We start from the raw sequence: 24,280 nt of genomic DNA, 5'->3' as shown, positions 1-24,280 counted from the left end.
AGAGAGAGGAATATGATGGAATGAAATACAGACAAAACTTATAAAAGTTCTTGAAAGAAGATTTGTAAGGAAAAGATGTGAGGAAACAGATGGGAAACCAGATGGGCAATGTAAGGGGAAGATGTGAGGAAATAGATGGGAAGCCAAAAAGATTCAAGAAGTGGGTACTGTAGTCAGGGCAACTTCAGCATCAATGTTTGGACAGGCTGCAATCAGAAATGTGAAAAGAAGCGAATGTATATAGGAAAGGTTTCCCACACGTGGTGGTGGTGAACAAGGGACAGTGAGGCAAGAAGAAATTCTGATGATTTTAAGCAGAAGCATGGAGCTTGCTCAATTGCTTGCAATTCCTTTTGCAAAAAGTGATGAAAGTGATTCCAATAGGAACTACCACTGAAAATCTGGAGCATGACAGGGAAATGAGGACGCTGGAACCAAGTACAGGTGCAGAAGGCAAGATAAGAAGGAAAAAAATATAATAATAAGGGGAAACAGTAAATACTATATTAAACCCCTCAAGAATTTTGCAGTTTATTAGTTTTCCTGTATAAAACCCACAGAAAATGATAAGTGAGTTGCATCAGCAGGTTTATGGGAGGAAAAGAGACTAGAGTAATATCCAGGATCCTAGAGTCGTATCCAGGATCATTCAAGTGTGCCAAATTCTGTGGAGAACTCTGATTTGCAAGACCAGATCAGGCAAGAGATCCATTAGTCAGGACTCCTCCAGCCGCTGCCCAGTTCCTAATTAATTTCTAATTAAAATTCTAGTCATCTACCTATGCCCTATAATCACATTTTTGATAGCATTAGGCTTTTATCAGCATCAGTCATGAATGTGGTAGGTGTACAGATAGGTCTGTGGCTACGCTGGCAAATTTTTATGGTAGTTCTGTTCGTTCCTTTGGAAGAAGACCGACAGCTAAACTTCACTGACCCTAAGGTAGTGTGGTGCTGTGCTCAGCTGGCAGGCCATGCTTTCATCCTGATACCTGCAGGTTAGCAATTTATCCACCAGAACTTGAGGTTTAATTGTTAGCTTGGCTTGAGCAACCCAGAATGTTGCTGTCAGGGGTATTAAGTGCCTTATCAAACAAAATCTCATTCGTCGCAGTGTTGCTTAATATCCCAAAGTGTTTAAACCCAATGTTTTTCTCCTTTCTCCAATGGTTTTTAATTGATTTGTTTGCATAATTTGCAAGTTAAGTCAATTCACTGTTCCTTTGCCTTGCCAAATCTTTACTGACTACATTAAAAAACACCTGTCCCAAGAGTACCTCACTATTAACATTCCACTGCCCAAGAGCAGCTTTCTACTACGTTTTTTTTAAGCTATCATGTAATCATTATTTACACTGCAATATTTTTTCCCATTAGTATATGGCACTTTTTTCCTTTGTATGCAGGCTTTAAAAAAAGATCTCCCCAAAAATGATTTTGAAGATTTAAGTAGCCTCCATTTCCTAAGTCAGAAATGAATTTTCAGAAGAAACTAGAAAGAAAAAAGTGGACAAGAGGAGGAAGGCTGTTATGGAGGACAGGGTAGTATGATTCTTTTACTAGCCTTCTCAAAGAGCTGTAACAAAACTCTCTAACAATTTTCCCTACTTTTACGTGGTGTTCACGAACCTGCAATTCTGAGTACCATTTCAGCTCTTTTAATAATATAAAAGGAATTGATATTGCAGATCTAATCCAATTTTCAGGAAGGGATGCGAAGGCTTTATATTAACTTTTTTTTTCTATTTAATTTTTGTATTACTTTCTGTCAGCTTGGACCATGTTTCATAATGGAAAATGTTGAGTGCTTCCTATGCATAATATATATACGATCATCAATGTCTCTTATTTTCTTCAGATCCTACAGATGAATATCATACAGACATAAATTAGGCAAGCCAAGCCCCAAATCGAGAAAGAATGGGCTTCATTCTAAGCACATGACTATTTCCTTAGAAGTCCAGAGGACTACTCTGATGCTTGGGTCAGACACAAGCTTTGGTGCTTTCAGCAGTCAAAACCTTGGTCTGAAATAATGGGAGCATTTCCATTTATTTCAACAGACTCTAGCACAAGCCTTTAATCGCTTTGCAGTGCTCACAATCCTTCCTCCTTAAAGGGTACTGGCACAACGGCCACTCCTGTAGTTCCAAAAACCTGTGACCTGGCAACAGGAATCCCTCAGTGATGTGAAAATTCTGAAAATGTATTAATTTATCTTCTTGTCTATTATTTGTTAATTTTATTGGCATGATGATTTTTTTTTTTTGATTGGAGGAGGTCCTGAGTACTTCCAGTCCTTTTACCTGCCACATTCACATCACCTGCATCCAAGCCTTCCCTGCACTGCTTGAATGTTCTGCTACCATACATCTCTGTGAAATGAGAAATTCTTCCTGATCCCCCTTGTTTATAGACTACTTTACTATTTTAGCCTCTCTGTGAGACTTGGTATTGATAAAAATCCAAGCGGGCATTTATCACTTCTCAACAGGTGGCTGAGTTTTATAGGAACCTGCCCTCCAACCCAAGCTCCTGTCAGCAGGCTGTGCTTTGCTGCCATCAGGTCACAAGAACAACTCTTTTGGGCTTCCAACAGATTACAATTCTGTCCTACAAAGATGCAGAAGGCAAGGCTTTGGTCTACAGAGAATTCTTAGCAAACTAAATAGAAGATGATTAATTTTCCAATGAACTTGAAACTTAGCAGCTCTATACGGATTATATTTTCCACATATTTTAGAAAACAATGTCTGTAATACATACTAGCCTTATTCTAATTCAGTTCTACAGGACCCCATCAGACTAAGGGATTTTGATTTGTGTGTTTACCAAAGGGGGCTAGTGACACAAGTGATCTGTCCTCCATCTAGCTTAACCCATAACATGGCAGACCTCCAGCTCCTCCTTACCTGGTAAATCATCTTCATCTTCGCTGAAAACATTTGGATTAAAGACAGGCAGGTTAATGTAGTCCATTGAAATCTTCCGCACTTCTGGGAGATATATTGTCATCTGCCTGGGCTGCAGATGCAGCAAACTGGTTTTATATATTACTGGAGAAAGAGTATAACAAGAAATATAAAAAAAAATCTCTTACACAAAGAGCATCTAAAGCTAAGAAAGAATTCAAAGCAGACAGAAGGGCTATGACTATTTTTATTTAATATATTAATGAACAAATGCATGTATGGGCCATTCTTAGCCAAATCACCATGTAACACTTTGCATAAACAGGATAAAAGAGATTGTTACTTTCAGCTATTTCTCTTTAAATAGAAGCAGCATCTGTATAGTTAAATAATCTGTAAAAATAATGAATTACTTCATCTTGTATCCACATCTATTTTTACAGAAGAAAAATAATTTTTCCATTCTACTTTTGGAACTCTTCACCACAGGATGCTACCGATTTATATGAGTTTAGGGGAAAACTGGAAAGCTCTCAGGAACGAAATCTGTTGGGGGTTACTACATACAAAGAAACCCCTCCTGGCTCAGGAAGTCCCTGCGACCCAAACTATTGGAGACTGGGAGAACATTTGAAGGAAGTATCACTACACACTTACTCTACACTTATATCCTTCCCTAGTGTCCTGGTTTGCTGGCTGGGGTTAAACCATGACACCTACCTATCTGTCACTGACAATGAGAGAATTAGAATGACCTCTGGTCTGATCCAGCAGGGTCATTCTTAGACTATCTTTTGACAATCACTGCAAATGCAGATGTCAGAAAGTCATAAATTACTCGGAAAAAGAAGTGGCTGGAACAAACCTGAGGGTTTCCGTAACACTTTATTAAGTAGAAGGTGCCACTGCCCTATAGTAGTAGCACTGGTTGTCTCCAGGGTAACAACATCCTGAGAGGACAACCTTTGCCTGGAGGCTGGGCCAGAGAAGGTCCTCTCCCCAGTAGTTGGGACTCTATCTCTTGTCTGATAGTAGTCAATATAGCCACTATTTAACTAATTCTGCATCCAGTGCATCATTATGTAGTCCTGACCTAACTATATAATGCAACACAGGAAAAAATACGTTTTCCAAAGAGCTCGTAAAAGTCCTGTACTTGCATTAATATTTCAATTCAGAGCTCAGTTCTCATAGGTGGTACCCTGTTCTTTACTTAGTCTTCTTCCTTTCAACAGGATTATCTAGGTAGAATTGGCCTACCAGAAAAAGGTCAAGAGACTAGACAACTGCTACTTTTAATGAAGGCTACCAATTTACTGATGCTCCAGCAAGAGAACCATATGATAAGGCTATGCACTGACTTGAAGAACCTTGAGCATGATGCTGTAAGAGCTTTTTTAACTTTATTTTGGTATAATTAGTAGCTAAATGACTATAAAAATCTGACTTTTAAAAATATTTCTATTACAGTAACTTAAAATCTATAATTTTTATAGTTTTCTTGCAAAAATTTTCTTTATTTGTTTCGGTTTTGTTCAAATAAACTGTAAAAATAAAGGTCTGGGCTTGACTGTTATTTAACCTTTTTATTACAGCTGAGACTTTTAACATTTTATTGATTATCTCATTATTGTATTTATAGATTTTAATCTCTTTCAGTTACAGTGAATTTTGTAAAATCTAATTCCTACCGTCGACAGAAAATAAGTGCTTTGTTAAAGAAGCCTTTTGATCACTCAAAAAGAATCACATGGCATAAGTTTGTTGTTCATTAGAAAGAGTTTGACATGCAAAAAATCAATAGAGTTTACTTTTACCTGCACCAAGGTTAGTTGGTAGGAAAGCAGCCAAACCCACAATTTTAAATTTGGTTCCCCAGATATTAGACGTGACCTGAGCAAGGTAGTTGTGCTGCAAAGTAAAAACAAGATCATTTTCACCTAATAAAATCTGTATCAAAGTCTAACAAAAAACTGCAGAGCAATCAAGCTATTGCAAGTGATAACACAATTTCAGCTTCTCTTGTTTTTGTTTTACTGAAACAGCCTAATGTGTCTATGTAGCAACTGTTATACCCAGTCATTAAGAAGTCTCATTTTGATATCTGAACACTATCAGAAATGATGTATACAACAGCCACATGGGCTGATTAAAGCTGTTGAAGAACTGAACAACATGATGGCTGCTTAGTGAGAATAGGTCTGTTTTCAGATGCTTGCTTCTCCTGCACAACAAGAGCGCGGCTATTCTGTATTTCAGAAAGTAATACACCCTGCCTTTTGGTTCTATGCTTACGAATCACTTTATAGAACAATAAATAAGACAGAAATTAATTACTCATAATGACAAACATATTTTTCCTGGAGCTTCCAAAGCAGCTTCCCAAACCACTGCTTTCATGGTGATCAAATTATGGGTCTGAAAGACCAAGAGATTTTCTCAAGGGCCAAGAGTTACGCTGTCAATATCAGGAGCAGGATCTAAGCCTCTGGTCTCCTGCCCTATTCAAAGGACTTTTGGTCCTATCTACTGCTGCTGTGTAACTGATCTAGAATGTTTCAACATAAAGGAAAAAGTGAAACGACAGAGCAGAAAAAAATAACTGAAACGAAACAAAACAAAATTAAAAGAACACAGGCTGGTATTAATAAAATATGTAACCCAGACAGTTCTACAGCCTGCTAAATTTCATTTACCCACAGGACATGAACACCACAAAGAGCACAAAGTGCTAATTCCTTGCCTTCCTTCCAATTAAGACTGTTCCATGTTAATTATGAAACAGAGACCACGTGGCCCTCTGAAGCAAGCATTTCCTTATCTTTGCAATCCCTAGCAAAGCACAGAACTATGGTGGCATTAAGACAGCTCTGAGAAACTGATGAAGCATTTTCACATATACTTTCAAACAGCCAACAACATCACCTAGAATAAAACCTCTCACATGGATTCACACTGATAGAAGTTAGTGGTGCCAGGATTTATCAAACAACACCTGATACTCCATTGACACTTTCGAACATTAACATTGAACTGGAAGATGCAATTCTCTACTTGTTCCATCTAGTTACTGTAATTAAATGAAAATTTTTTATTGGTGATCATTGGATCTATATCACAACTTGCTGCCTCTGGAAGGAGATGCATTTGGACTCAGGTCTGGTAACAATGTGCACAATACCTGAGTAATATCTTCTAAAGGAAACTCTCTTCGGTTTAGGCTTGGCGAACCAATAGAAGGTTTCCTTATTGGTAACCTTGGCGATCTTGATATCTCCTGCGCAGCTCGTGACATCTTTGGAGATTTGCGAGCTTCTATATTGATTCTGCATATAAAGCAATAATTAGAATCATCAACGGGTATGCAAAAATGCACAAAATTCACATCTTTGAATGTAAAGATGTAATGAAGACAACTGGTATGGTGTCCTCTAAGTGACTAATGAAGACCGTAGAGTCTACAGGATGGAGAGTTATGGGTCAAATTTAAAGATATATAAGGCCTGACACACTTGCAGTAACTCATACTGGATGCTTTCTGATTCATTTAACAAAGCTTATAGCAGTTCTGCCAGATACAATATATCCTCCACTAATCCATAAAACGGTGTTTGGCTGAGCTATTTCAGCTTGAGCAAAGCCTCAAGAAATGGAAACATGACACCTCAGCTGGCAGATCTCCACGTTAGCACAGCAAACCAAGGCTCCACAAACTTCGCCAGTGCTCTTACTCTAAGCCAAAAGTGATTCCTACCTCCCACTATACAAAGGGGGTCAGGAATACAAGATCAAGCACCTGAAAAAGCTCACTGGTAGAAAAAATAATGAACAAAAGTTACATTTCAAAAGTACGGTCTTAGAAAACCAAAGACGCAGGATAGTTGTTTCTCCTGCACCATTTCAGTTTTAGGCTCAGGAATTGATGGTTCTTTTGTCAAGTACTACTAAACTAAAACTTTGGTATTTCACACATTATGTTCACATATAAAGGGATGCATTTGCTTTATCAAGCAAATAATCTAAGCTCATAATATAAGGTCTTTGGAAAAGTGTCAGCTACAGCTAGAAGGCATCAGGGCCTCAATCCCATAACATGAAGCTGGCAGATAGATGTCAGCACCTATGAGAAGCATCACAGACATCAGTGAGGCTCTGTGCAGGTGGAGGGTTCTGTCTATGTACATAATGAATATAATGAAGAGCTGGCATGAAAGCAACCAGACAAATAATAAGCTTATTTTGCATATTGTTACAGAAACTCATCAATCCAGTGTTTAGGAGGATCTGTTTGTTGAGGCTCCCTTGCAAGGTCACCACAGCAGCAGTGCCACCTATGCCAGGATCTATGCCACCTATGCATGGACTTACGAATTTGAAAATAGCCCTGAGGAAATAAAGGCTTTAACTAGACCAGGGACCCTAAGTACAGAGGAGGTAAAACCATAGATTGTCTGAAGGACAAAATATATCCTATGGTGGCAAGAGTTGACACGTGGCAGAGGGAGTGGTGGGAGAGTTTATAAAATCTTTCTTCGAGACTGCTTGGGGAGAAGTGCTGCCCTATTGTTTCCCATTACCTTTTGCCCCAGAACCTTCCCCAAAGTCCACCTCAACACCAATCTCTGAGATCACCCCAGAACTGCACACTGTAGAGGACTCCACTCCTCCAGAAGACTCCTACCTGCCCAAAGGAGTTTGTTTTTAATTTTATGAGGTGTCAAGACAGTGTTTAAAAAAAAAAAGAAAGAAAAGAAAAAAGAAAAGTAAAGAAAAGAAAAGAAAAAAGAAAAGGCAAGAAGAAACCCTGGGGAAAAAGAAGAAGAAATATCCAAGAAATGATTACCTGGGGAGTTTGGGTGATTTGCTAGCCCGACTGATTTTGGGAGATTTCTTTGCTGCCCAGTCATCACTCAGTTCGATATCGCTGGAGTCCGAACAGTTGCAGCTGTCAATCACAGTGGAAATCAAGCTGTTTCCATAGATTTCATCTATCAAGACAGGCCCCAGAAAATGTAAGTGCTGCTTCAGAAAACTGATATCAATTACAACTATCAGTCATCAGAACCATAAATCAGATCCACAGGCAGCAGTTGAGATAAAACTATGCAGAGAAAACCAACCGTTCTTCATCCTGCCTAGTATAAACTCCAAATTTTCAATGGTTCGAACTCAAATGAACATGATTCAGAGGGGTGAATAGCATTCAATCGTCTTCAAAATTGAAACTAAAAAATATTTTCTGGTAATTAGCAATCTATTCCCCACTATTCAAAATACAAGAAGTTCCCTTTTGTAAAATAGAAGACAGCATGGTATAATTTCAGAGGCTTGAGCCTAGGTCACGCTAAAGATTTTTTTCACATCAGGAAAAAAACATCAGATGCCACCTTCCATGTTGCATATATAGATTTTCTTTAACTCTTGAGGATTTAATATCTAAAGCATTTTGAAATCATTTTTTATATAGAGCAACAATTCAATTCTACCTGCTTTTCCATCTGTTTTAGGATCCATGATGACAAACTCTGGCCGCAACTTGCTGATACGACGTCCTTTCAGGATAGGCACCAGTCCCCCAAGGTATTCCAGGTACAGAGTATAACATGGACCACCGACCTCTGGGTCATCTTCTGTCCGCTTCATTGTGCAGTGAAGCCGTTCATTACCAGCTGTTGGGTAGCTGACAAAATCTCTCATATTGTTTGGGTCTGGGATAGGAGGCTTAATTAAATGAAGGAAGGAAAGAGAAAGTTTCCTATAGGTTATTGGTTTTTTTTTCCCTGTGGTGACTTAATCCCAACACAACTCACTGAATTTGAACCCAACTCTAACTTGGCAGGCCAAGATTAGTGTAGGTTACTGTGTGAGTTATGCAGGACTCACATGCAAGACAGAGTGGCTGTGTATTACTTAGGTCAAAAGCAGCTGCACACAGAAAACTAAAACTAGTTACATCAAAAAGGAAGGTTGGATCTGTAGTTAGAGCACTGAATTAGACAACAAACCTGTCTTCAAGTCCCAGCTCTATCACAAACTTCTCTTTTAACTTGGGTAATGTGGTCAAGTCTAAGTCTCAGAGTATGTTGTATCTTGCTGGCCCTCCAAGTGAACTTGGCCACTCAGGTACCCATTCCTGGTTAGTATTGGTACATGCTGTGCCACTACGCTACAATGCTGTCAGCTCTGGAAGAAGCTTGTACTTCTTATATCACTTCCAAGCACATGACCCATCTTTGCTGAGGGCCTATTTGCATGCAATGTGGAGAAATAGGAGCACAAAGCTCAGGGTCGGTTACTTTGCCCTGCTTGCCAGCACACTGTATTAAACCATGAAAAGTTCAGTCCTAAAGCAGTTGAACTGCTTTTGTCTAGGACAGTATAGCCTGTATGACACAAATACTACTAATGTGTATGTCAACACAGTTTCTTTCAAAAAGAAAGTACAAGAAAAAAAAGTAGGGGAAAAAAAAGGAGCCTCCTTAACCTGACGAGATGGATATGGGCTGAGGAGTGATCTATAATGTAGTCCTCAAGCTGGAGGGGGAAGAGGAATGTATGCAGGGAAGAGGGTGCCTTGCCAGGCACTGGAGGCACGGCTGACAACGTAGGTGGGAGTATGTGGCTGGGGAAGAGCCAGGGTGAAGTATAAGGCAGTGCTGAGGAGGCTCCAGAAACACCCATGAAACAGCAGGGGCATGTGGCTTCTGGGAACCCTGCTTCAGCCTCTCAGCTATGCAGCCCTGCGACCGCTCCCCACCCTGGCATCCCCTCTAGGAGGTGACAGAAGGGTTGTCAGCAATGGTGTGCCCCTGTACTGCCTCTGCCCCTCTGATCCCCCACCATGGCTCCCAGCCTTGCTACAGCCAGCTGCTGCCTTCAGCCCATCCCATCCCATCCCATCCCATCCCATCCCCTGCCTTCCCTAACAGCCAAGCAAGCATCACTGATGCTCTAGAGAGCTGCAAGGGTGGCTCTGGGACAACATGGAAAGCATCCTGGGGAGAAGTAGGCATGCTAGAAAGAACTGAGAATCACTGGTCTGTTAAATGCTCTGCATCTTTGGAGATCGAGGAGTTATGGTTGCAGCAAGGCATTTATTCTTCTCTGGCAAATGAAATGTTTCACAATTGCACAAATTGCCCTGATTAGCAGTACCCAAATGGAACTGTGCTGAATCATTATTTTATAGGCATAATTTGTTCTCATTTAAGCTGGGCCAACTCCACTGATTTCAAATTAGTTATGCTAGCTCTGCATTGTTTTAACAAGGACCTGAAACTGGCTCAAGAGAATGCTGTAACACATACACAAAAAATACATAACACAAAAATATATGTTTGAATGTAGGGCATTTACCAGCTAATGCTCTGGTTTATAGGCTGTGATAAAGAGTTTGGAAATCCTGAGATGTGACTGAGGGCAAAACCATGAAACAAAGGGGTTGAGCAGATGGCTCTGCTAGTGGTACAGGAAAAGGCATAATATCTGTTTCATTTTTCCATAGCACTGTTGAAGCAGTAAGGTTAGCAGAACTTACTGTCAGTAGGAATACTTGGGCAGCCACACGTCTTAAGTATAATTTTCCTGGCAATATAAGGACTCATGTAACAACCAGGGAGGCAACAGTTCTACCACTGTGAATCTATCCTATAATCGTGACACAGTATTATCATCAGCGTGAGCTTCTTCAGAAGTATTTGTGAGTCACCACCATATTTTACCCTTGGGATGTCCTTGGAAAGGCCATCCCCATAGAATAACGCGGATCAGCATGCGTGAGCCTTCTTTTCAGATTTTAATAGGCACCAAATGGATCAGTGGGCTCTTGAAGAGGACAGGAATGACCCTTAATCAAGCTTTTAAAATGATAATTATGATAATTATAATGTCTTATAATTTATCCATTGTCACTTAGGAGCACCATGGGGGGGAAAATCAAGCAACCCTTTCCTCTTCCTCACACACACACACGTTTCTTTCCTTTTACCTTGATTGTTGGTATAAAGGCAGTGGTGAGGTATGAGCAGAGCCGAGGGGGCAGGGTCAGTTTGCTGATATCCTTGTCATCCCGCAGACAGCTAGCGATGGTCTGCTGGCACAGCAGCTGCAGACTGGAGACCCTGTGCTCGACTCTGACAACGTATAATGCAGGTCCAGAAGCCATCAGCAGGCGTGAATCCCTGTGACCCCAACAGATCGAGATGATGGGACGCTGCATGGAGAGGAAAAGCATACAACTTTAAAAGAGCCTGTACTTTCTCCAAGATAGTTGCACAGCAAGTGATCACATGAATTCAGCACCAATCATGTTATCCCAAGTCTTTCAGAAACTTAAAAGTGCACGCTATTGCCCACAAAAAGGGAGAAGAATGTGAACATCTGAAATTATTGATAACAGCGATTGATGTTCATACAGTGCTTTTTACTCACAAGGCTTAAAGCTCTTCACACAAGGAATTGTCTATCAAATTCATTACCTAGATAGGATAAGTGACTTTAAAGTCACACAGTGTTAAAAAGCAGGGTCTTTTGATGTCCTATCTAGATGATTTTTTCAGTCATCTAATTAATCCTCATCCACTGGTAACGGCTTACATTTTACAACTGAAAAGTTAAATTATATGCCCAGAGACACTTAGTAAACTAGTGGACAAAACCCAATTGGCTTTCTTGTCTTGCACTGAGTCTTCTGCTGCACAATGTCTTTTTTGAACTATTCCCAGAGGAAGTGAACTGTGAAAGAACACCAGGAACAAAACAGAGAATGGTCTTTTGTCTTCCGCTTGTCTACACTCAGAAATGTCTAAATTCATGATAGTAAAAACAGAAGGAGTCAGGGGCGACTGATACTAAGTGTCAGAATGCGGGGCAGAATAACAATAAACAACTCAAATGCTGCTTTGGACATTATTCCCTGCTGCATGAACATTAAGAGTTCATATGAGAATACTGAGCTGTGCTTGCAAGGAGCTCTCTAAATTCTCTTCCTAAACCCCATCTTTTTCATGTAAAGCGCCAGTCTGTTGTGACCTCTTATAGCCCTATGACTATTACTTTTGCCCTTCATGAGTGTCAGCTGCATCCACCTGTCATCTCTTGCTTTCTGTGTTATAAAGCATCTGCATATATACAGAGTATAAAAAGTATTTGCATATATACACATACTGTATGGAATTTCAATCCCGTAGCTGCTATCTCTATACAAATAAACAATACAGAGTAAAGAAGAAAATCTCACTCCATGAAGAATACTGTGCAGCAGGCTGTAATCAGTGAACTACAAAAGGTTTACTCCTTCCTGTGAAGGGCTACCTTCTTTTCACAATCCATGACACTCAAAAGTTTAAACAAACATGTTTTTCATCTAAATTATGAACTGTATTTACTGAAAGGTCAGAGTCTCTTTGGAATATCTTTGCTCTTCACAAGATGCACCAGACAACAATTAACCATATGGAAGATAAGGGTCAAGGCAGCATCAGTAATAACTTTTATCCACTCCTCTCTAGTACCCAGATAGCTGGGTTAGATCAGCCCAGAAGTTACTCATGTAGTCTGGGGAAAAAGGCTTTCCCTTCAGTTACAAATTCAAGATGCTTAAAGGTGAGAAACTGGGACAAGATGTTTTTATGTGAGTGATATGAAGCAAAATGCAGCTGCACAGCACTATATCAACATCTATCATCAAGATAAAGGGTTGGACGAAACAACTTTTTCAGAGGAAAGATCGTCCCTCCTATGTCATCTTATCCTAGATTTAAATTTCAAGGAAAATATTGGTTTTAAAGTGGGAGGAATGAAGAAGCTTCATTTTCATTACATCTAGGCAACACCACACACACACACACTTCCACGGAGGCACAAACCTTCAGGCTGACTGACACACAAATAGAAAGCAGCAACATGTGAACCTTATGATTTTCACAGTAATTGCTAAAGGCATTTTGTAGTGGAGAACTTCAAAAGAATTGAGAAATCCTTTGTGTACCATCAATAATTATTACATAGCTTGTCATAACCATAATCTGTGGGACAGAGCCTTAAAGTTGATGAGAGATCACATAAAGTATCCCTTACTGATTGGTATTTTCATGATTTGAGAGTGTGGCTCAGCCCTCATACTGTCTGGCAGTAACGAGACAGTCCAAGCTGCTTGCAAAATAAATACAATTGAAAAGGCATCGACACAAGTTAGGTACCGGCCGCATCTACTATACGACAGCCTGAGAGAGGCGCCAGTAGAAGTGACCCTGATTTCCCCAAGGGCTGAAACCCAGCATGGGCAGAACTATCTACCTGAGCGTTACCATGGGATCCAAACCACATCCTTCTGTTCACCTTGCATCAACTAAAGCTTACCTATAAATACGGTGAAGGAACAAACAAGTATGTGACTTAGCACACAAATGTTTATTTATTGGATAGCGTTTAATGCCAGAAGAGAATTCTAATAACACAGCTATCATAATCCAATACAGCACACCCAGATAGCCCTGCCATGAAGTCTAGTATTGCAGCTATTATAACCCAATATACCACACCCAGATCAGCCTTTGTTCATCCAGAGTCAAATGAAACCACTTCTCCCCTCAGGTTACCGCTGCATGCACTGAACAGTAGAGGTGCAGACAGCACCAGTGCAAGAACCTTTGCAATCTTAAACATATTCCCAAGGAACAGGTTTTTCAGAAGCTTTGAAACACTGGGTGGGACCTCTGGCAACACAGCACTGTGGAGCTGGGGAAGAGCAGAAAGTCAGAATTCAAAAGACATTGCCTCACTGCATGATTTCACCACAGTTTCCCAACAGGCAACCATAGTTCAGCCATCTTCTAAACTTCTGAATGTCTGATTCCCTTATATTCTGTTTATGTATTTTTATGTAAACAATGTGTGAGTGGGTGCATGTTTAAATACACGCGTACATGTACAATACCTACAAATGTTGTACTGTTTGTAAATCATGACATTTCCACTCCTACATTTGTACATTTAGTCTCCCCACACACCTCACGTTTTAATATTTTCAATCTCATGAAAGAGCGCTTGTACCATACTGGTCTGTCTTTGCTTACTGATTCACCAGACACACCTTGCCTTCCTTTTCTATGGAATGGTCAGTCCCCCAGTACTCCTCAAGCCTAATTTCCAGTAACACTTCATTTACAGTGAAGGGCTAAGATTTAAGATGAGGTTCAGGGAAAATGAGCCTGTCATTACAGACTTGGAGAAATAAAAGACCACCCAAATGCCAGATCTGACCTGACCTTTAAATGTACAGCTCCAATAATATTTTTCAATAACTACGCTTCCCACTCTTTCCCTTGAAGGACCAGGGATATGAATCAATTAGTGCAGCAAGTCAGTTATAAGCTGGCCACGGCTTTCCTTCCAAACTCTGCTGAGAAAAAACAATTGAACTCCAATGTCCAATGCAAAAGTATTGTTCCTCATAAAGCACCCACTTATTTGCATTGTTTTAGCAAAAAAAGGAAGGAAAAAAGTTCTTGATACCCGTATTGCACCTGTTAGACAATGAACAAGCAGATTCTAGCACAGAAGAATTTTATTTTCCATGTTTGCACACTTGTTTTTTTCTGCTAGGAACAAGGAAATGCAGCTACAAATATAACGTCTAATGATAATTACTAATCTCACTTTGCATATAAAAATCCCATCAGGTTTTGAAAAATCTCAGCACAAACTGTAAGTACCTGAATGAATTCCAGGGTTTAAATACAAACACGTAGGAAAAAAACATCCTGGAAAAACCCTTGAACTTCTACACATAGACAGGATTCAGCTCTATGACAATTATGTATTAGAAACAATTGGCTAAAGGATAAAAAAATCAGATGTTTTATCAGGAGAAATATTGACTGAAAATACATCTCAAAAAGTGGCCAAGAAGGGGCTCTTTTGCCATTTTTTTCAGAGTGGGCCTGAAAGTCAGCTGCAGCTACTCAAATCTGTACCCCCAGCTGGGATGTCGACTCCCCTTAGAAAAGCACACAGGAATGGATATTCCTGCTCAAGCTCTGTGGTTGCTTCTTATAAGTCACTCATCTGTCTCTCTTACAGGAAAGAACATAATTTATATACCTTTCATCACTTGTATGCAGTTCAGTCAATGAAAACACTGTTCAAGCTGATTCTTGCTGCCTGCCTTGAGCTCAGAAATCCTGAGCCATGGGGCCTGCCTGCTGCTTGCACTAATCCCTTGTCTGCTGGCACTGGGAGTCCCACTGGTAATGAAATAAAAACGGTATTCCAGGGCATAAAGCTCAGCAACAAGCAGGATTTTTCTCAGGATAAAGAATTATAGGTGTATAGATGAGATCAGCATCAGGGTTTCTAAATCCATGTTCTTGTTCCTCTGGTCCTCTCTGGGACATATAAAAAAGAAAATTATGAAAAGCGAAGAAGGAACCAAAACATAAGCCACAACTTTGAACCATTAGACAGAAAAATTTCACAGGTTTGTTAAAGTTGGCAGTTAGGTAATTTTGAAGTGATCCTGTAGGAGACTCCTCTGTTTAAAGTTCAAATGGGAAGACATGAAGCAGCTGTATCCACTCAGAAGTGACAGCAGGTACGGTTAATTGATATAATAAAGACCTGTCTGCACATCAGACGAGAAATTCTGAAGTGACAGAACTGGTTTGCAGCATTTCCGGTAAACAATTTTAGCAAGACTGTAAAACAGTCTTGAATGAGTTGATTATTCTCATCCCCGCCAGGGAAAGGTTGTGAGGATTTAACAAATAATGTAAGAAATTAACATTCTTCCAATAAAAAAATTATGACCAGCAGGGCAGCCTGCTGTTGTAATCACATTTTTAAATGTTGAGAAAGCAGGACCATGAAAAAACTGCCAGCTAAAAGAACTGCGCATATTTTTGGTACATCACATTGGTGTTTGTGTACACAAGGGTGAGCATAGTAAGAGCTAAGTTTTACAGAAATTGATAGTATACTTTTGAATAGTTATCAGCTGATCAACAGCCTTTAAGATACGCTCTTTGTATAAAATAAATAACCAGTATCGACTCTTTGCGAGTCACAATATGGACTCGGTTTTCATAGAACTGCTTCCAATAAGATAGAAGTCTGGTGTGAGTTTCTGAAGTCCTGAAATTTTTTCACCATTCTTTCAAGGTTCAAATCAGTTTGATTCTGTAGCAGAAGTTCAATATTTGCCCAACCCTTACTGATGCTTTTTCAGCTCTTACCACTATATTCTGCAAATACATTCTTGCAGCATGTCAGGGCGGCAGGCTGAAACCCCAGAGCAGGGAACAAGAGAGACTGTTACACTTTGCTAACTCTAGCACTTTGTTTATGAATGTTATTTTTCATGCAAAGCTACTGTGTTCATTTGGATACTCCTAAACAAGTGTGACTTCCCTATCTACAGTTTTGTAGCCAGCAAACTAGGTTTATGAACGATAAAATCCTACACTGAAGGTAAGAGCTTAAGAGAGTTAATCAAATGAGACAGAGGATGCCAAAACCATACTAAAGCTGGAGGAGAAGGTGGCATATAAAACACCTTGAAGGGATCCATGACAACAGTCACCATCAAGATGAGTAACCTGCAGTATCCAGATCTATTCCACCTTGGGGTTTGCAGTGACTTTATGTTCGGTAACATTCCAGCCAAGTTGCGTATAAATCCTACGTCAGTTTTAGACTGAGTTTTGTTATAAACAATAAAATCTCGTTTCCTGAATATCCTACCAAAGACAGGACAGAAAAACAGCAGAAACAAAAACAGTTCAGTATATTTTACTGATAAAATTTTCAGACATCTGCTTCATCAAAGAATTGGGACAGAGGACCACATGGAAAATCAGTTTTGCACCTGTAATCCACTGTTTTCTGTGTTCATTGCTGCTTTACTTTTTTTGACCTTTCTACTCAGAAGAATGCTCATTTAGAATAAATGTGCTTTTCCAGTCACACATTTGCTTGCTTCAGAAGAAACTGTTTTAGCAGAAGAGTTCGAGATGAGGAAATTCTTTTCTTTTCTTCAATTCTTTTCTTCAATAACCAGTGATGAATTTTATAAAATCCCATTACAAGGCTGACTGTCATGGTACAGAAAACTAATTAATTTACTCTGATGAATTTGTCATCAGACAAATTACTGGGACCACTGACTCACTCTGTCATCTTTGCATATACATCTTCGGAGCAGAGGCACAGAATAACAAAAGTTACTGGCAATTTTTTTGCAACAGTGGTTTTTATCTGGTTTTGTTAGTAAACCAAATACTTAGCAATGTTCTAGCATACCTGTTGCTTAGCTGGTAATACTGCTAGACCAGCATTCAAATACATAGAAGCATAAAGTCCACATGAGCAGATACAGGTGTCCTTCTGAAAGACCCCTCACTTCCTCCTGCAGCTGAGTAAATATGAATTCAAATGCACTAAATAAAGAGAACAAACACTAGCTAATAAAAGAAGAGGAGTGGCTCCAATTTTAGGCAGGTTTATGCATACAGATTCTTAAAAAACATAAATATATCAGTTTGAATGTCATTTTTATCCTGGTTTCCCAAGGAAATGAGACTCCATGATTGTGCTATTAAGCGGTGGTTGCCACCCCCCAACCCCCCCATCCTTCACTTCCAACCTGACTTACAACTTCTGAAGCTGTTGGATTCTCATCTGAAGTTGACAATGGGGGAAGAAATCTCCATAATATTAAAATGCTGCAATTTCACTGAAAATTAGCAGCTGGAAAGAGCAGAGAGGCTCATGTCAGTATTTTCACTATGAGAAATACTGCAGTATGAACTTGGCAGTTACCTGTTCTGTATGACTTGTCAGTTGCCCTATAAGTACTCATATAATGGCAGAATAATTAGCCCTCACATCAGCCACAATACGTGCTTTCTCCCAGCTGCTTAAGTAGAGGAGAAAGGAGAAGAGCTGAAAATATGAAAAGAAGTTGAAGTGATATAGGGAGAACTAGTGGAGATGAAGGTATTCAAATGAAGGAGAATTTGAGGTTACTGGGAACAAAGCAGTAAGAGAAGAGCTTGCACGCACACACGCACACCTTAAGGCAACCTGACCCCATCAAACCGATGCTCAAACCACAATTTGATTTCACAGCTTGACACCAGAGTGTTACGCTGGTTCAACAGCTAATGTGGACATACTGTATTCTGGTACTGAAGTAACAGAAAGAGGTTTGCTTTTCACCTAGTCTGGGAATAAGCAACACTGGTATAAATATGTTTTCTCCAGAATTGATCCAGAAAGGAAAGGGCTGTGCTACTTTGCTGAAAGGGCTATGTTTAAGACAATAAAGCTGTGTGTATGGGTAAGTCCTTTAGGTACCTAAATCAGCATTAGACGTTGCTGTACGTATTTAGGTTGGCTTTAGAGACCATTATTTTATACATTACAAAACTAAAGAATTCTATCTAAATTAGAGTGCTAACGTTAATAAGCACAGGTTAATACTAAATATAAGCAAACACAAAAGCTTAGCAGCTGGTTTACTATGTCATCCTTTTGTATCCATCCCAGATCAGGGCACTGAAAAAAAAAAATGATAATAAATGGTATCATCATTAAACATAATTAAGTAAATACATCTATAGCATTTTCCTTCACTTTTAGATTTCAAAGCTATTATAAATTAATTGAGTTTCACCAGTAACAGTCAGAAATCAGAACAGAGTCATCTCTATTCTGCAGAAAATGAAATAAACTGTAGAGGGACATTCAGCTGGGTTCTGAAATACCAGCGAAGACCTATGAAGCACGTTGTGCTCCTAAGCAGCACACAGACCACATTATGTTGACATTTACCTGTCAAGTAACACAACCGAGGTTACAGTGAAAGTCTGTACAGAAGGTGGGAACAGAAACAAGACTTTCTGATTCATCCTTCTCCATCTGATGCCATAAAAAGTAAAATATTGCATCAGATCAACTGACTGTACATTAGAAAATTACAGCAATAAGAAAGAGAGAATAATCTTGTAGTTATGATACTGGACTTGGAATATTTTTGTCCAGCTCTTGGCTCTGCTACAACATCAAGCAAGTTATCTAGTTTTTTCTCCTCAGTCACTTATCCATAAAACAACAGAATTTCCTTTTTCTGTCTGGTCCGTTTATGGTCCAACGATTTTGGGAAACAGACTGTTTCTCATTATATATTTGCACAATACCTAGCACAGTGGGCCTTAGAATCAGGTGCACTCTTGGATGTCTACCTTAATGCAATCAATAATTATTTATAGTGCATTTTTATTTATATCATATTTTAGAATGTATTCAGGACGTTTTGCAACCGTTTTCACATTGCAGGTCTACACCAACGAGCTAATGCAGGAAAAACATGTCAGCAAAGCATTGAGAAATGACTTCAAAAATACCTCTTACCTGCACAGGTGTCTCCAGAGTGTAGATATGTTCCCCGCGCACATTGTAGAACTTCACAAGTGCGCTTTTCAACAGGGAACCATTGCCGAGGTCAACCAGCTGGCTTTGCTTCTCCATGCCGGCTACTGCAAGTAGGTCTCCTTGTGTACACCACTGTACCACCACATCTGAAATCACAAAGACGGTTTGCAATAATCACTGATTAGAATCAGTAGGAACAGCGTTTCCAGATGCTGCAAAGTGACTTGAACAGCTAAATCATGCTCTCAAAAGTTACTTAAGTACTTGGAAACCTAAATCCTTTCATTGAAATAGAAGCAAATATGCCGCATATGCACTTCCAAGAACGACTCTTTTTATTTTGCAAATTGCAAAAAATGTGTAAAAACTATTCATTTTTCTCTCTGTATGGTGAGTCTAGAAAGTAACCAGTGGTTGCTCCTAAGTACCGAAGGACAAGAATTTATCAGAGATCTTAAAACTGATGTGGAAGATCCTATGCACATCTTTGAGGTAAATACGTGGAATCAAGTTAATACACAGATAAATAAACTCACCAAGAGAGCAGCAAAGAGTATTTGTCTGGAAAGGCCTACAGTGCAAAAAAGCAGCGTATCTGGCAATGCTTATGTTCTCACTGGCTGTGAATATAACTTTTAGCATAACTCAAACTAGAGTTATAGTTTAGTATAACATCAAACTAGAAAGACTTTTGGATTTTTGTCCATAAATACATATGGCCTCCATGTCATAGGTTTTCTTTTGACACCTGACTTGTGAAAATCTACTCATCTGTCTAGCAGGAGTTTGCCAGAAGCACACAGGGATAGCTTAGTCTCTCATATACATGGATATGAATATACATATCAGTTACTTCTCCTACAGGCACCTCATGATGAGGAACGCCCACAGCTTAATTTGGAGATGTTAATTTCAAACCCTTATATCCTCCAGCTCTGTGTCACACTTCAAGAAGAGCACTAAAACAGTATTTTGTGTTTCTGCTTGTGTTTCAGAGGCAGATTTGCATGTGCAAGGAATACTGAGCTAGTCTTTAAACCTTTTTACTCTTACACCAGAGGTGAAAGGCAGCTATTTTGTGCTGAGACGAAGTGAAGGTAAAGACAAAACTTTTGTGCACTGGGATGCTCAATCTGCCAAGAACCTTTTGAAGACATTTGTGGGCGAGAAACTGTCTTCAAATGAAGCAGCAGGAGAGAAATGAGAGTTGGCAGGAAGGATCTCAAAATTGTTTCAAGTTGTCAACTTGTCATTTTCAGGGACTTTTATGTGCAATTTAAAATGGTTTTGTATTATTTCAACTTTCTGATATTTCTCATGGGAATTATGCTTCTGTACATATCAGAGGCAAGACGCATGTTCCTCAAGATAATTTTCCACAGCTAGGCATTGTATGGCTCTTTTTTTTCTCTTAGTCCTCAGCTGTCTAAGTAATCTACAATGGGATTTAATTCATCTTTCTCAGAGAGTATAACGATAGGCAGGTTAGAAATCAATAAGGCAAGCTGATCAACTCCACTTTTGGTAACTGGATTAACTACACAACTACGAAAGTGAAAAACCAGTCTCCTTTGGATACATGTCTTCAGGTAAAACTTTCAGTTGATCCCCATACCAAGAGGAAGAGGAGTGATTACTGTGTCCAGCAGTTTTCTCTCTCTCTCACAGAACTCCTAGAATTAGGCTGCTGCAAAGGCAGCGAAGGGCTGGACATGGGCTGCAGCATCCCCCCCAGGACAGCATGGCTCTACAGCATGCTTGCACTGCCAACAGGGTCTCCAACGATTATCGAACCTTGACGTAAAATAGCTCAACTGATAACTAGGTCTCAGCGCAAGCGGAGATTAAAAATCAGATGGAGGTTTCATCTAGGGTAATGGTCTGCAAGTGAATCAGTGGATCAGAGTCATCCCTCAAAACTACTTGCCAGCCACTACAGGCATGTGTATCAGCAAACCTTGAATAGATAGCACTCTAAATGTGCAATAGCTCTGCAGGTAGTAGTTGTAGCTAGCTAGTACAACTAGTAGATGTAGTTCAGCAGTTTTGCAGGTAGCAGCGCACTGAGAATCACTGAGTTAAAAAGCATAAAAAAAGAAAGGATACAACTGAACAGTTCAGGACCTCCACTAGAACTGACAAAACTTCCAGGAGTGTTCAAGCTGGATGAGAAGAAGAACTTGTATTTGGGTAATCAAATTCTCATGCAACAGCAAAAGTTTTTCTATATCAATTTAATATAAATATTCCAAGTAAAACGACAGCTATGTAAAGCTAGTAGAACGGCAAAAATAAACTGTTATTGCTTGAAATAGTTTTAAAGTTGCCTGCTTTAAAAATACATTGAGTAGCCTACAGCAGCCCATAAAGACAAGGACATCTGCTGCAGAGACCACAAAGCAATACTTTGAGATTTCAAACAAAACCACATGAATTAAGACTTGCAGACAATACTTAAGACCATCCACTCTCAGCAGAATACCAAGTGGCTGGAGAGGATGGAGACCCTGAGATGGGTGATTTTGCACATCTTGCATGTGATAAAAACCAGTAAAATTACAATCACTTGAAAAAAATTTTGATAAGAAGATACAGAAAATGTGTACATCTATATAAAACTATATGTAAAATACTTTCCATTGTACAATGCTTCAAACCAACAGTGATATCCCAGTCACCTTTGTCTCTGTCTCACACACACTCGCAATCCAGCAACATGTTGCACATTCTTTGTCTACTGATGAAAACAATGTAGTCCAGTTTACAATTCATAAAAATATTCCTACCCTAGCTTGCACATTAATATTTTGCTAGAGGAAGGTGATGTAATTAAAGGATCTTTTTTCCATTAGTGAAAGTCAATGGGCGAAGAGAAACAGGACACACATCCTCAGCAAGATAGAGCCCTGCAACTCTAAACAGAGAATAAGACAGGATTTGTTTCTCCTACTGTTTCCAGCTGAAAGCTAGACTAGATGACAACGCAAGACTACTCCCTACCCTAATTACTATAATACTGCCCCAGAGATGCTGGGCAGAGCTGTTGGTGGATATCACAAGAGCTTCTCTAAATTGGTTCCAGTTTCCCAGACTTTAGACATCCTTTCCGCTGAAGAAGTTTTCTGGATCATAGGGTTGCCTCATGATGCCACGTTTTGCCAGCCATGCACTTCTTGTGTTGGCACAGATAGAAGGAGGAGTGGAAAAGAAACCTCAAAGGTAATTTTTTTTACCTCCTAAGACTACCCTACATAGTCAATCACCCAAAAGCTATTGGGCTGGTGTTAGGGCAACTTTTCACCAAAAATATCCCACCATTACAGAACAGCTAAGAGTCTGCTCCAACAGCTTAATTTTTTTTTTCATCTAATACAAAACTAATTTACCTGTGGAGATGAAAAAGAATCAATGGACCCTATATTTAAGTATGTGCTTATGTGGTGTAGTGAATTAAAACGTCTCTGCAGGCAAAGCACCGTAAATTGTACTGAGAGTGCTGGCAAAGTAAGGGACTTTTTTGATACGTAAGAACAGTAAAAATGTCAATGTCAGTTAAAGATTTTACATGGAATACTGATCGTACAAACATTCATGCACATTACTTAGCAAGATCTATAGTAATTAATCGGTGGAATTTGCCTTCTCTCAGAATAACTTGCCTCTTAATAATTCTAGCAAGTTTTCAATATTTGTGAGAGTCAAAGCAGCATTGCGGTTCATACCTGGTTACCAAAAGCATGGGAGGAGACCTTGTGAATTAAAGATGCAAAGGAAGTGTTATGTAGCAGAGGCACTCACACAAAGAAGCATAAACGTATTATAAACATAAGCACATTCAGCTGAAAAACAGCAAATAGATCAACTGCTCTACAAAACTGCCATAAAACACGATCTCAAAAATTGAAACATTTTTTCAAACACAAAAACTCTATCAGCCAAGCGCTGCTCTTCCACCAGCAGGTGTCACTGCTGGAAGTGGCAATAACGGTGGCCGAGTGCTTCTGGGTTAGGGGAGACAACCGCAAAAACATAACCTACACACACATCATTAAAAATACAAGAAAAACAGAGCACAGGAAGGGGGTGAAATGGCTTCCTTTTGTACCTTTCAACCCTGAGCGGATGATAGTAGGAGACAAGTCGTCATAATTGTTCATTAAACTGATGTCTCCCGACGTGAAGCTGACAGTAAGTAGTGGCTTGGTGTTCTGCACCGGGATTGGGTATGCAGCTGGTCCATCTGCGAAAACAAGGCTCTGGAGTGAGCAAAAGGCAAACAACCAGAAGTAATTACATCCAGGCTGAAATAGGCTGTACTTCAGCCTACCGCCATCAGGAGTGGTTCCAAGCCTCAAACTCTACCTGCTTATTTCTGCAACGTCTATGGGCAAAAGCAAAGCAGGTTTAGCTAGTTAGCTTGTCTGCTTTTGTGAAACCCCAATGTTTTTACTTTGTGAATTTTTGCTGCAGTATATCCAAAGTGATTTATGCATATACTATTATGTTATACAGTGGTGGTTTTCAATCTTTCTCCCTTGGCAACTCCCCAAAGTGTCCCCAAATTGAAAACCAGTGCTTTGGAAGGCTTCCTTGGGACCCAAGTTGAAAACCAGTGTAATAAACAATATAATCACATTAAAACCTATTTGTTAGATACACTTTCTGCTTGGGCAAGTGCTGAGGACTCCTCCTGAAGTCACATAGAGAGATTATAAGAACTTCTAAAAGAATGTACTGACCTTTCACAAATTACTGTATTCTAAATGTTAAGAGCTAGGCAGCAGCATGAAAAGTTACCTGCCATCCTGCATAACAGGATCCAATGCACTTAAAGGTAGAGGTGAGCCCAAATGGAACACTTGGCTTTAAAAACCATTTCTGCAAAGTCTCTCCTCCTCTGGGCTTGTTTTTCAGCATTCACTGAAATTCCCGTGTTC

General features: G+C 39.6%; 1 protein-coding gene across 3 annotated transcripts in view; it reads right to left on the bottom strand.

Moving 5' to 3' along the window:
* The window catches only part of TULP4 (TUB like protein 4), a 124,621-nt gene that overhangs the window by 5,939 nt on the left and 94,402 nt on the right, over window positions 1-24,280 (bottom strand). For all 3 annotated transcript variants that reach the window (XM_050894467.1, XM_050894469.1, XM_050894468.1), the window contains exons 5-12: window positions 23,449-23,583; window positions 19,323-19,489; window positions 10,900-11,124; window positions 8,399-8,633; window positions 7,756-7,900; window positions 6,094-6,238; window positions 4,730-4,823; window positions 2,913-3,056 (exon numbers count right to left, since the gene is read on the bottom strand). In XM_050894467.1, the coding sequence (XP_050750424.1) occupies window positions 2,913-3,056; window positions 4,730-4,823; window positions 6,094-6,238; window positions 7,756-7,900; window positions 8,399-8,633; window positions 10,900-11,124; window positions 19,323-19,489; window positions 23,449-23,583 (1,290 nt within the window). The remainder of the gene's footprint in view (window positions 1-2,912; window positions 3,057-4,729; window positions 4,824-6,093; window positions 6,239-7,755; window positions 7,901-8,398; window positions 8,634-10,899; window positions 11,125-19,322; window positions 19,490-23,448; window positions 23,584-24,280) is intronic.

The sequence above is a fragment of the Gymnogyps californianus genome, chromosome 3 (genome assembly GCF_018139145.2).
Source record: "Gymnogyps californianus isolate 813 chromosome 3, ASM1813914v2, whole genome shotgun sequence".
Classification (NCBI taxonomy): domain Eukaryota; kingdom Metazoa; phylum Chordata; class Aves; order Accipitriformes; family Cathartidae; genus Gymnogyps; species Gymnogyps californianus.
The sequence above is the reverse complement of the archived record's forward strand: the minus strand, read 5'-3'. Positions and strand labels throughout refer to the sequence as shown.